General features: G+C 37.4%; 1 protein-coding gene across 1 annotated transcript; it reads left to right on the top strand.

Annotated features, from left to right (window-relative positions):
* Positions 1–5,243: 5,243 nt before the first annotated feature.
* LOC139324273 (vomeronasal type-2 receptor 26-like) lies at positions 5,244–12,230 on the top strand. The gene is made up of 4 exons (XM_070953993.1): positions 5,244–5,924; positions 10,456–10,683; positions 11,080–11,206; positions 11,332–12,230. Exons 1-4 carry the CDS (start codon positions 5,244–5,246, stop codon positions 12,228–12,230), a joined length of 1,935 nt encoding a protein of 644 aa, XP_070810094.1.
* Positions 12,231–14,601: the final 2,371 nt, after the last annotated feature.

Raw genomic sequence — 14,601 nt, forward strand, 5'->3', positions numbered from 1 at the left:
GAGGATTTTGTTCAGTATCTGTATGACAAAATCACTCAGATTCGGGAAGATTTGGACTCCGACTGGGTAGTCTCAGGGGGAGAGACAGGGGCAGGTCTTGAGAATGTTATCTGGGATGAGTTTGATCCTGTGACCCCTGAGGACGTGGACAGGATTCTGGCTAGACTGAATGCGACCACTTGTTTATTGGACCCGTGTCCTTCCTGGTTAGTACTGGCTTCCCGGGAAGTGACACGAGGCTGGCTCCAGGGGATTATAAACGCTTCGCTGGGTGAGGGTGACTTTCCCACCGCCTTGAAAGAGGCGGTGGTGAGGCCTCTCCTCAAGAAACCTTCCCTGGACCCGGCAATGTTGGTAAATTATCGTCCGGTCTCCAACCTTCGCTTTGTGGTGAAGGTTGTTGAGAGTGTGGTCGCGCAACAGCTCCCCCAGCACCTGGATGAAACGACATATCTGGATCCGTTCCAGTCGGGCTTCAGGCCCGGGTACAGCATGGAAACGGCATTGGTCGCATTGGTTGATGATCTCTGAAGGGCTCGGGACAGGGGGTGCTCCTCTGTCCTGGTCCTGTTAGATTTCTCAGTCCCTTTTGATACCATCGACCATGGTATCATGCTGCACTGGTTGGAAGAGTTAGGGGTGGGAGGCACTGTGTTACGGTGGTTCTCCTCCTTTCTCTCTGACCGGTCGCAGTCTGTGTTGACAGGGGGACAGAGGTCAACCCCGAGGCCCCTCATATGTGGGGTGCCCCAAGGGTCGGTCCTCTCGCCTCTCCTGTTCAACATTTATGTGAAGCCGCTGGGCGAGGTCATCTGTGGTTTCAGGGTGGAGTACCATCAGTACGCTGATGATACCCAGCTGTACATCTCCACCCCAGATCACCCCAACAATGCCCTTGAAGTGATGTCCCGGTGCCTGGAGGCCGTACGGATCTGGATGGGGAGGAACAGGCTCAACCCATCCAAGACCGAGTGGCTGTGGTTTCCGACGTCCCGATATAGTCAGTTGACACCATCACTGACTATTGGGGGCGAATCATTGGCCCCCATGGAGAGGGCTCGCAACTTGGGTGTCCTTCTGGATTCACGGCTGTCTTTAGAAGAGCACTTGACAGCCATGACCGGGAGGATTTTTCATCAGGTTCGCCTGATTCGCCAGTTGCGTCCCTTTCTGGATCGGGACTCGTTACGCATGGTCACTCATGCCCTTGTCACCTCCCGCCTGGACTATTGCAATGCTCTCTACATGGGGCTCCCCTTAAGGAGCACCTGGAGGCTCCAACTGGCGCAGAGTGAGGCCGCGCGGGTGGTAATGGGAGCGACATGGCGTTCCCATGTAACACCCCTCCTGTGTGAGCTGCACTGGCTCCCGGTGGTCTTCCGGGTGCGCTTCAAGGTTTTGGTTACCACCTTTAAAGCGCTCCATGGCTTAGGACCTGGGTACTTGCGGGACCGCCTACTACCACCAATAGCCTCCCACCGGCCGGTACACTCCCATAGAGAGGGGCTCCTCCGGGTGCTGTCAGCAAAACAATGCCGACTGGCGGCCCCCAGGGGGAGAGCCTTCTCTGTGGGGTCACCTACTATCTGGAATGAGCTCCTCCCAGAGATACGGAGGATCCCGGATCTGCGCACCTTCTGCCGTACTTTAAAGACCTTACTATTTCACCAGGCGGGCCTGGCCTAATTTTCTCCCTCTTTTATAAAAGATTTTTAATTTTTAAATATCTTTTAGTGTTTTATACATTCAATTTTAAATTGGTTTTAAAAGTTTGGGGTTTTAAATTTGTCGGGGCCAAAATTATTTAATTTGATTTTATTCTACTTTTAAATTTTGTATGTATGTGTTTTATTGTTTGGCTGTGCACCGCCCTGAGTCCTTTGGGAGTAGGGCGATATAGAAATAAAATAAAATAAATAAATAAATAAATAAAACGAACAATTTGAAGAAAATGTAAAAATCCAAAAAGAAGATCCTGCTTTTAAATGGGAACATTTCTTGATGATATTTGTATAAGTCCATTGAGATATAAGGAAGCTTCTGGAAAGCCAGGTTCGGTGGAAAGTTTGTATTCATTAGGAGGCGCTAAATAAAGTCCACCTACCTTCCTTCCTTTGTTCCTTCCTTCCTTCCTGCCCTCCCTCCCTCCCTCCCCCCCTCCCTCATCCATCCATCCATCCATCCACTCACCCATCAGCTGAGCACCCACTACCCAGTCCTAATGTCTATTGGAAATGGAATGTTTTTAAAAATTTATTTTATTCGACATTTACATTTTTAAAATCTTAGTTATACTTTTACAGCTTTCCAATACTGGCATTTTTAATAATATCCATTTTATCCTTCGGCCAATTATATACATATGCATTTTGTTTGTTACATACTTATTCATATAATCACTACGCTATATACATACCTACTACACATTGAATAATGCATTTTCACTGTAATATCTTCTCTTAACGGTCACTATTCATTGATTTTAGATTTCTTTTCCAGCCAATCATACCATCTGTTCCATGTTTCATAATAAATCGTGTCCTCACTGTCTTTGAGTTCCATCATCGACTTATCTGATTCTGCACACTCTAGCACCTTTTTTATGATCATCATGTTTGATGGAGCATGTTGTTGTTTCCAATTTTGGGCAAATGAAATTCTGGTGGCAGTGATTATGTGGAGCATAAGGTATTGAATATCTTTACTCATTTTTTCTTTTATAATCCACAAAAGAAATAGTTCTGGATTCATGTCAATTATTTGCTCAGTCATTTCCTCCAACCACTTTTTATTTTTTTAACCAGTAATCTCTGGCTTTGGGACATGTCCACCACATGTGTCATTTAAAAAAAAAAAAGCTGAACCACCTCATCAAAACAAAATAATTACATCCTAGAGGAATTACAGTACTATATGACAAAACATCAAAGGCTGCACAAAATGCTATTGAAATTCAACAACAATGAAGGTATTTTTGGGCTTCAAAGTGAGTCTGGAGCAACAGAGAGTTTGGTACAAGGGGTAGTAATGTCTCTGTCAGATTCATTGCTTCAAGTTTCCTCACTTTGTTCTCTTCTGCCAGAGTATTTCTTCAAATCCTTGTGATAGTCAAGATAAAGTTTGTACTCACATGGATCTTCAAACAGAAAATGATAGATTTTCTCATTAGATGTATTCTCAAACATAATCCTTAGATCTATCTTTAGATGAAGTATTGGATTATATGTGCTTTCCTATGGGTAGGATGGAAGGCAAAGCCTTTCCACAATAACAAGACCATTAAGATGTTTCTCCTGATGTTTTGGGTGCATAAAGTAGGTTCTCTAAGCTGCCCTGCAAGTGATGCTTTCCTTGTTCCACATGAGTGGTACCAGCCTGGAGACTTCATCATTGGTGGAATGGCATCTCACATCGTTTACCACTTTTTAAAAATAGAATTTGATGAAAACCCTGCTAGAACACCTTACGCGGTACCAATGTAAGAATTTTTCTTCGTTATCTAATCTTATCCAATCTCGAAAATCCCTTATATGAGTAAAATATGTGTGTGCACAAATCTTTTTTTTTTTGTAATGTAATCTATGCTTTCTGTGTCTTTCAAATGCATCTGGTTCTGACAGAACAAATATTTTTCTTAACATTTTTTTAAAGAACTTTCACTCACCTAGTTGAACATCTACTGAGGTTAAGGTAATTTTAAAACGGTTTGGCATTATCTCTCCTCACCAAACATACAGTAAATGAGTGAAACCCGATTAATGTATTCATATAACATTTTCTGAAAATCTTGTAGAAAACATAGTCTTTTGAAAAAAGTCACTACTTGTATATGTTGCAGTATATATTTGTTGCAAGTCATGGAAATAATGTGTAAAATTGTAAATTTGTATTCAGTATAAATTACCAATAAAGGAGAATATGTGTAGCTCAGGGTTGAAATGAGGGGTCCTTGGTGCTCTCTGAGATTGATTATTTTCTTGTAGACTTTTCATCATCGATCCTCAGTGCCAGGCATTGATGATATTACCTATTTTGGATAATGAAATGTCTCCAAGAAAGCCAACAAGCTCAGAGAGCTCCAAGGACCCTCTGTAGAAATTATTAAGAACCTTAGAATAGTGATGATCTTTTTACTACTGTCAGAGAAAGAAATAGAATAGAATAGAATTCTTTATTGGCCAAGTGTACAACAGTTAAAGATAATCATAGGGTACAAATAAGCAATCAATTCATATTAGGAAACAGTCAATATAAATTGTAAGGATACCAGCAACAAAGTTACAGTTATACAGTCATAAATGCTTGTTATTCATACAGAAATGGTGAGAATTGTCAACTTACTTTTTCAACTGGGGTATTTAAAACATTTGCAGTGTAATCACCAAATTTCATCAACATGTCCTTGCCTTGGCCTTTGCTGTGAAGGAGATCAATGAGAACTCCCAAATCTTACCTAACGTCACTCTTGGGTTCCACATCTATGACAGTTATGTAAATGCGAGGATGACCTATCGCACGACTCTGGACCTGCTTTTCAAATCCCAGGAATTTGTCCCTAACTACAAATGTGATAGCCAGAAGAATCTCATGGCTATCATTGGAGGATTGGATTTTGAATCATCGTCTTATATAGGTGAACTGACAGGTTTCTTCAAGATTCCACAAGTAAGCTGGAAATTCTATATTTTGTTCTTGTTATGGAATATATAATGAGCATCAAAGATTAGGTTTAGGTTTGTGTTAAGAGGATGTGTGGCTTATGGTTTACTAATTAGCATTCTTTTCTGAAACTATAATACCAAAGACCAATGCCAAATACAGAAAGTAAGTATCCAGAGTATTCCATAACTGAGGGAAATTGATATAGTACTCTTGCACCTATTGAAACAATTGTTCTCTTATACAACTCTGAAATAAATCCAAATAATTCCTTTCTATATTAATATTTAAAAGAATTCTTGGGAATATGTTCCCTGAACATATTTAAAAAAAAAAAACTAGATAAAGAAAACTGTATTTGATTTAGTATTTCAACAGAATACTATTCCACTCTCTTATAGTTGACATATGGCTCATTAGCCCAAAAGGAATTTCAGACCAGTAAGCTCTCTTCACTTTATTCCATGGTCCCAAAAGAGAACCATCAGTACATTGGGATTATCCAACTGCTTCACCATTTCAAGTGGACATGGATTGGGATTTTTGCTGTTGATAACAACAATGGAGAAAATTTCTTAAAGAAAATGCAGCCCTTACTCTCACAGAATGGAATATGTTCATCATTTATACAAAGGCTTTCCCAACTAGTCCATGCAGAAGACTTACCAGAACTTTATCAAACACTCTCATTTATCTCCATTAATATGATGAATAGCAAAGCCAATGCATTTCTTGTCTATGGAGAATCCTGGGCAATTATGTGGCTAAGAGCTGTCACATTTATGTTAGACCCTGAATGCAAGGAAATTGCATTGTTTAGAAAGGTGTGGATCATGACTGCACAGATTGATTTCATATTATCTGGATTTCAAGTCAGTTGGGATCTCCAGATGTTCCATGGGGCTATTTCCTTCACTGTTCATTCAACAGCAGTTGCAAGTTTCAAGGAATTTCTTCAGACCATCAATCCTCTTTCAGTCCATAGAGATGGGTTTCTGCAGGATATTTGGGAACAATCATTTGATTGTTCATTTCCAAAACCAGAACTACAAGAAATGCATAGTAATCTGTGCACTGGGCAGAAGAAGCTAGAAGATCTTCCTGCACATTTGTTTGAAAAAGAAATGACTGGCCACAGCTACAGTGTCTACAATGCTGTTTATGCTGTGGCTCATGCTTTGCAGGCTCTGTACACATTACGTTTCAATAGAAAAAAAGCTATAATGGGTAAACAAACTGGTAATCTAGATCTCCAGGCTTGTCAGGTATTCTCTCTGCACTGGACACTTCTTTTATTTCAATGAACAGTTTGATGTAGAATTATCTTTTGAACCCACTGTGGAAAGTCTTAATGTTTTCTACATTTTAAGTATGGGAAGCAACCTATAAATAAGGAAATATTTCCTGATAGTGAGAATAATTAATTAGTGGAAATGTTGCCTCCAGGGAATGCATACTACATCACTGGAGATTTTTAGAATAGAATAGAATAGAATAGAATAGAATAGAATAGAATAGAATAGAATAGAATAGAATAGAATAGAATAGAATAGAATAGAATAGAATAGAATAGAATAGAATAGAATTTTTATTGGCCAAGTGTGATTGGACACGCACAGAATTTGTCTTCGTGCATATGCTCTTAGTGTACATAAAATAAAAGATAAGTTCAACAAGAATCATAAGGTACAACACTTAATATAACAGATTCAGAAAAACTAGTTTCTGTTTTCTTAATTTCCATTATTCTGATCATTGAGAAGCTACTATATAAATTACAACAGAATAAAAGATTTGGAAAGGACCTTGCTGCTCTCTCCCCAAGAAGGAAACCCGATACACTTTCTGACAAATGATTGTCCAATCTCTTTTTAAACACCTCCAGAGTTGGAGCACCCACAACATCTGGAGGTAAACCACTCATTAATTGTTTTGTCAGGAAATTTCTGCTTAGTTCTAGGTTGGTTCTCTTCTTGATTAATTTCCATCAATTTCTTCCCATCCTGCCTTCAGGTTCTTTGGAGAACATGTTGACCCTCTCTTCTTTCTGGCAGCTCCTTTGATATTGGAAGACTCTTATCATGGCACCTCTAGTCCTTCTTTTCATTGAACTAGATATTCCTACAACCATTCTTTGATATACTTCAGTGGGTCTGAGATCATATCTTCCACTTCCTTCTGAACCTTGGGGTGTAATCCATCTGGTTCTTGTAATTTGAACTTGTCTAGAGCAGATAGGTGTTCTCCTAAGATTTTCTTGCTTATTTTGACTTATTTTGAGGGGGGTGGGTGGGTGTAGATAGGTTGGACTGTTTTATGTAAAGACACATGCAAGAAAATAAGTTTTCTCCAATTAATGAACCAATTGTTTTCTTGATCTTTTGCTTCATTTTTACATGTTGAAAGATCCTTTTTTAAAATTATTTTTTACTTTAGTCACAAGCCTTAGTTTATTTTGAGCCTTAGCTTTCCTGACTTCATTTTTGCAGGTGCAAGCTATTTGCTGATATTCTGCCTTAGTTATTTGCCCCTCTTTCCACTTTTTATACTTGTCCTTTTTGTCTTTCAGTTTATCAGAGAGTTCTTTTTTGAACCATGCTGATTTTTTTTTTTTTGAGATCTCTTATTTTTCTTCTTCATTGGAATTGTGTTAGACTGGGCTTTTATAATGTCCCTTTTCAAATTTTCCAAGGCTTCTTAGGTTGTTTTCCCCTTGAGAATTCTTTTTTTTTTTTATTTTATTGAAAAGACAGTGCCATGTCAGGATAACAATGCAAATAAAGCACAGCCAGAGAGAGATCAATGATAAATAACATACATGCTAATAACTTTAACTATAAGTTATTTAACTATTTAACGATTTAACAGTAATTGCAAGAATACAACCAAAATAACCAAAACAAAAAAAGAACCAAAAAAAGGGAAATAAAGAAAAGTTCTACTGTTTCCATATTATATCCATAGTTTTATACATCTTTGTTGTACTGACATTCATAAACTTCCCTCTCTTGTCTCTATCCATTCGTAAAATTTATTCCATGTCCTGTAATATTTCGAGTCTTCTTTATCTTTAATGTTTAAGGTTAATCTGTCCATTTCTGCACAATCCCAAATTTTCCTAATTATGTCCTCATCCGGTGGGGTGTTCACATTTTTCCAATATTTAGCATATATAATTCTAGCTGCCATCAATAAATGTAACACTAAGTAGATGGTTGCTTTGTCATAACTTTCCGACAATATACCTAAGAGGCACATTTCTAGTTTGAACTCAATATGTTGCTCAGTTATCATTTCTAGCCATTTATGAATTTTCTCCCAGTAACGCCTTGCTTTCTTTCTTTTTTTTTTATTGAAAAGTTTTATAGGAAATACAAACATTTTTCTCCCCCCCCACCCTTCCCCCCTCAACCTCTCCCTCCTCCCCACCCTCCTCCCTAGACTTCCCAGAACAAGCACTGGGTATAGCATTCACAAACATAAAGCTAAAATACAGTAACAAATTATTGCATTCGTATTCTCCCTAAGTCTTTAACTCCTTATAACTCAGTTATCATTTCTAGCCATTTATGAATTTTCTCCCAGTAACTCCTTGCTTTCTTACATGTCCACGACATATGATAGTATGATCCTGGAGTCTGGTTGCATTTCCAACAATTGGCAGAGAAGTACTTAAACATTTTGGCTAATCTTGCTGGCGACAACTGCCACCTGTAAAACATTTTGTAAAGATTTTCTTTATATGCCGCGGCCATCTTCAGTTTGTTGTTTCTCGCCCAAATTTTTAACCATTTTTCTAATTCTATGTTGTATCTGAAATTCTTTGCCCATGCAATCATTGTTTCTTTAACTATCTCTTCTTCCATTTTATAGTTCAGTAAATAATTATATATATTTTTAATCTATTTTTCATCCATCCCCATTAAAATTTTGTCCAATGCTGTTTGTTCTTTGTTTACATCCCATAATTTAACATCTTTTTCATGCCTTGCTTTGATCTGCAAATACAGCCACCAAGATAAGTCCAACCCCTGTTTCTGCAATTGTTGTCTGGATTTAAGATCCCCCCTTTCATCTAAAATGTCCTTGTAACATACAATTTTTCCCCAATTTATAAGATTTGGATATATTATTGCCTCCCTTGGAAAGAGCCAGATTGGTACTTCCCAATAGCGTTGTAGTTTAATTTTTTCCTAAATGTTAAGTAACACATTCCTCATATAATGCCTCTGGAAATATCATGCACCATATTTCTGCCATACCAGAGAAAAGCATGCCAGCCTAATTGTAAGTCGTGCCCTTCTAGTAATAATAGTCTTCTGTTATTCAAGTTTACCCAATCTTTTAGCCAGGTGAGAGCTGCAGTCTGGTAATATAATTCCCAGTCTGGGAACCCAAAACTGCCATTATTCTTAGAATCCTGTAATACTTTCAATTGCAGAGTCATTTTATTTAATTCATCAAAAAATTTCTTTTCTAATTTTACTGGTATGGTTTGAAATAGAAAGAGTAGTTTTGGTAGTACGTTCATTTTCATCACTGCAATTGTTCCTATCATCGATAACTGTACATTCCTCCACCTTTTCATCCTGTTTTAATTCGTTGTATCAGCTTTGTATAGTTGTCCTCTTTGATTGCCCCACACCTAGCTGTTAAGAAAATACCAAGGTATTTAACCTTGTTTTCTATCTGTAGGTCAATTTTCTCTCTCAATTCCTTTTTCTGTTTGTTGGTGAAATTTTTAACTAATATCTTGGTTTTATCTTTATTTATTTTCATCCCTGCCACCTCTCCATATTCCTCAATTTTCTTCATCAATTTAGGGCCAGTTTCTATGGGTTCTTCTAATATAAACACTAAGTCATCAGTGAAGGCTTGGAGTTTCTAATTTCCATTCCTTTTATCTCTTTATCTTCTCTTATGTTCCTTGTCAATACCTCTAAGGTTAAAATGAATAATAATGGGGAGAGGGGACAACCTTACTTTGTTCCTTTTTGTATACTAAAGCTTTCTGTTACATCTCCATTAACCAATTCTTTTGCATTCTGTTGAGTGTAAATTTCTGTTACATTCCTGTAACTTCAACATCTTCTTTCTTTTCTCTTTGTTAGTGAAAATTACAATAAATCCAATATGACTGACCCTCTACTTCCTGTCTCTACCTTTTATCATGCTTTAGGTATCAATAGGAATTATGCAGGAAATCATTATAGTTTGTAGAATACGAGATATTTAAAATGATAATTTAGGGTTTGTTTGTTTTTCATTGTTTCCTCCCAAAAAATAATCAATACTTCCTCTTGGCTCATGAATTTTTCAGATTGAGAAACTGAGCTTTCTATCCTTATCAGAATTCAAGGGGAATGAATTAAAAGACGGTTCTTTTCAGAAATGGCACCTATGCTCTGGAACAACCTTATGTTTGCCATAATCTCTATCTCACATCTTTATTGAATAATGAGTCTCAAATTTTGAAATCTGGCTAAAGGAAATTTGTCATATTTTGAAAATATCTTTATTCCATTGAGGGAAGATTAGCTATTAGCTTGGTTTCATTATTGCTTAAGAAATGAACCTGAATGATAATTGAAGAAATTTGAGTAATCGCAATAGCCAATTTTCATTCTGCTTTAGTTCATTCTTATTTTTCCTTAAAATAATATCAAATTAATAATAGAGTGCTATGTATAATTGTTATAATAATTGTTATAGGTCTGGGATGAACGAGTCAATGAAACTTGAATATGGTGTTATATTGTATTCAATTCCCTTTCTCTTTCATTCTTTTTCAAGTAGCTCCATTCATTTCTTCAAGGCATTGCTTTTAACAATTCAGCTGGGGAAAGAGTGTTCCTGAACAAGAAAGGGGAAGCAACACGTGGATTCGACATCACCAACTTGATCACTTTTCCAAACAGATCCTTTCAGAGAGTTAGAGTTGGAAAGATGGATCTCCAGGCTCCAAAAGGAAAAGAATTATTCATTGATAAAGATGTGATTGTCTGGAACCCAGCTTTTAATCAGGTATCAAATTATTGAAGCAGCTAAGATTAATCCATTATGATCCCATATTAAATGTAGTATGTTTAGAAATCTGATTTTTGGGTCTCTTTTAAATAAACAATGGCATATTCTTTTCAAATCTTGTTGATGATCAGGCATTCCTCAAATGGACAATATGATATTACAATGTAAAAAGCATGATTGCATTTTTGGTTTGGATTTGAATCAGAAATCACTAGAGTGGGAAATTTTTCATGAGATTGCCACTATGTGCAATTATGTACACGCCCCGTCCTTCAAACAGGAGCTTTCCTACATCATTGCAATTTCCACATCTTTTTAAGTTGATGAAGTTGAAAAATTGAACAAACTGTTTTATCTATCTCCAACTTCAAAACCTTTTATGCTTATCACCAGGTTCCTCCACTTTCTCAATGCAATGATCCTTGTTTACCTGGATTCTGGAAGAAGGGGATTGAGGAAAATCAGTTCTGCTGCTATGACTGTGTTCCATGCCCACAAGGGAAGATTTCAGATCAAAATGGTAGGTTACGCATTCTACCATTTTTCATTAGAGTTTAATGTACTAGTTTAGGATGCAAAAAGTTAATGAAGCAATTTCTAATAATTGAAATGCCTAGATGACAAATTCCTTGATTTTGCTTGCAGATATGGATGACTGTTTTGAGTGTTCAGAAGATCATTATCCAAATAAAGAAAAGAAAGGATGTATCCCGAAACTGGTGGTGTTTCTAACCTTTGAAGAAACTTTAGGAATTGGTTTATCCTCAGCAGCTCTTTGTTTCTTCTTCTTGACATCTTGGGTGCTTGGAACTTTTATTAAGCACAGGGATACTCCCATTGTCAAAGCCAACAACCGGTCCCTCACTTACACCCTGCTTGTCTCTCTTCAGCTTTGTTTTCTCTCCTCTTTCTTCTTCCTTAGCCAACCTGGCAAAGTGACCTGTCTTCTCCGACAATCAATGTTTGGCATCACTTTCTCTGTGGCCATTTCTAGTGTACTGGCCAAAACCATCACTGTAGTTGTGGCTTTCATGGCCACGAAACCAGGATCTCAGATGAGGAGATGGGTGGGGAAAAGATTGGCCTTTTCTATTGTCCTCTCATGCTTTCTCTTACAAGTATGCATTTGTATTCTTTGGTTGTCAACATTTCCCCCATTCCCTGAGTTGGACATGAAATCAGAGCACCAAGAAATGATTTTACAGTGCAATGAGGGGTCAGCTTTCTTCTTCTACTGTGTCTTGGGCTACATGGGTGTCTTGGCCATCGCCAGCTTTATTGTGGCTTTTCTTGCCCGTAAATTACCCGACAGCTTTAACGAAGCCAAGTTCATCACCTTCAGCATGTTGGCCTTTTGCAGTGTGTGGATCTCTTTCTTTCCAGCCTATCTGAGCACAAAAGGAAAAGCCATGGCAGCTGTGGAGGTTTTCTCCATCTTGGCCTCCAGCGCTGCATTACTGGGATGCATATTCCTGCCAAAGTGCTACATCATTGTTTTGCGTCCTGACCTCAACCACAGGGAACAACTCACAAAGAGAAATTAGTACATCATGTGATCTTTCTGACTTAGCAGAACTTTTCAAAAAAGGAATAGAAAGACTGCTTCCTACAGGAAAATTATATACAAGTTTAGAAACAGACATTTTTATTTCTGTTAAATAATGATTTGTATAGGATATTTGTGATTATTAAGTTTTATTATGGTTGACCTTTCCAAAGTAAGTTCTCAAGTTGATGCATTTCAACCTCAATAATAGTTATCCATGTCCAACTGTCCCCATTTATTTGTACTCATTTCCTATGTTTATATCCATGTTTATACTTATACTTGTTATCTTGTACATGTTTGACAAATAAATAATAAATAAAATAAAATAAATTTCCATCATTTTCCAAGATTCTTTAACCTAATCCTTTCCCATTTCAACACTGCTGTTGAACTTGACTTTGATAATGTAGGTTTCTTGGTTCCTGTTAAGATATTTCAGATATTGACTCAAACAATGTTCAATGTTTGCAGATACATTCTTGTGGCTTTTATACTTTCAATTCCTAAAGCACTATATAAATATAGTAAATGGCTAATTACCATTTTATGAATATATATTTAACATAGTATTATAGGATATTAGGTTTTTTTTTTTCTTATTTGAAATGAAAATATGTTGAGTTTGTAAACCCCAAACATTTAGAATGGAAGGGAAGGGAAGGGAAGGCAAGGCAAGGCAAGGGAAGGGAAGGGAAGGGAAGGGAAGGGAAGGGAAGGGAAGGGAAAGAACAGAACAGAACAGAACAGAATAGAATTTTTTATTGGCTGAGCGTGATTGGACAGTCAGGAATGTGTCTTTGGCACATATGATCTCAGTGTACCTAAAAATAAAATAAAATAATAAATAAATACATTCATCAAGAATCATAAGATACAGCACTTAGTGATAGTTACCAGATTTCAATAATACGGGAAATTCGATGAAATGGAAATAAAGGTATTTTTTCTCTGTCTCATCCTTTATTCAAAGTTGTACTGAACAAAGACCATAATAAAGAATGATTTCAATCAGTATGAAATTAGAAGACATTTTTCAATAAAAGCAAAGGTGAAATCCAGGGCTAATCCTAGAAAAAAATGTACACTTGTCTCTGATAGAGGGAGTGATTTCAAAAATTAAAATATCTGAGGGAAAAAATGTGAATATTCCCCTAGATCAGGAGTGTCAAACTGAATTTCAATACGGGCCATACCAAGGTTGTGTTTGACCTTGGGTGGGCTGGTGGACGTAGTCAGCTCGACATCACTCATGTCAGGAGCACTGTTTTTTTCTGGCAGAGGGCTGCAGGGGGACATCCAGGCCGAAAGCATGCATAAGGCCCCTGGGCTCCATTTTTGCTAGAAGAAGCAGCACGGGCCAGTTGTTTGCTGTTTCCAGGGCAGCCCTGTGGGCCAAATCTAAGCACCCTGTGTTCCGGATCTGGCCCACAGGCCTTGAGTTTGACACCCCTGTCCTAGATGGAGATGGTAGATAATCCTATAGGTATGTAAGTAGGTATGGAGAGACGGAGGGGGTAAGGGAGGGAGATCTCCAATGTCTGCAGAGACATATTTATGGCTTTCCTACTTTCAATTTATAAAACAGTACATAAATTTAATGAAAAGCTCATTATCATTTTATGAGTAGGTATTGAACACAATATTATATGAGGTTAGTTTTGGACTTGTTAGGGTCCTTTGAAAAGTCAAATTTATTGAGTTTATTAATCCTGTACATTGACATGTGTTTAGAAAAAGGGTTTCATATTGGATCATAACCATTCACTCTCTACCTATAAATCTATGTCCTGAACAACCTGTTATCAGATATTAATAATAGGGGAAATTTAGGGAAATGAAATGTATTCTTCCTTCTGTTTCATGCTTTTTACTCAAAGTGTATCCTGATCATTAGAAAGAGTGATTTGAATTAATTTACAATAACAAGTCTGGCATTTTCCAAGAAAGTCAGCTGAAATTCACCTCAAATCCTAGAAAACGTGTACACCACTCTCTGATAGAGGACAGTACTACAAAGATGAAGAAACTTTGATGAACATTTTGAGTGTTCACAAGATGGAGAGGATAGTTAGCCATAGAGCTATGTAGGTAGATGGATAGATAGATAGATGATATTATGCATTATACTGTCTGCTGCAAGACTTAAGGGAGACTAAATTAGATCAGCATAATGCTGCTTAAATGTCTGATAAAGCCTAGAAAATAGTGATTTGGGATGTCACTTAACTATGGCTATACAAACATCTTGATTTACATAGGAAAAACCCTGGCTAGAACAGTAATGCACATATAGACCTATGAAAAAAAAAAAAGAACAAAATAAATATTTGACCGTTACAGGGAGGAGTCATAAAATGAGGGTGTGG

Source organism: Pituophis catenifer, unplaced genomic scaffold, assembly GCF_029215685.1.
Source record: "Pituophis catenifer annectens isolate HBS135680 unplaced genomic scaffold, rPitCat1.0.hap2 SCAF_15, whole genome shotgun sequence".
NCBI classification, from domain to species: Eukaryota; Metazoa; Chordata; class Lepidosauria; order Squamata; family Colubridae; genus Pituophis; species Pituophis catenifer.

Bases quoted from the DNA above. Each gene is read 5' to 3' on its own strand.
- LOC139324273 (XM_070953993.1), top strand. From the start codon at position 5,244: ATGCAGCCCTTACTCTCACAGAATGGAATATGTTCATCATTTATACAA. The intron at 10,684-11,079 runs GTATCAAATTAT...GCTTATCACCAG, and splicing joins GGAACCCAGCTTTTAATCAG to GTTCCTCCACTTTCTCAATG. The intron at 11,207-11,331 runs GTAGGTTACGCA...TTTTGCTTGCAG, and splicing joins GAAGATTTCAGATCAAAATG to ATATGGATGACTGTTTTGAG.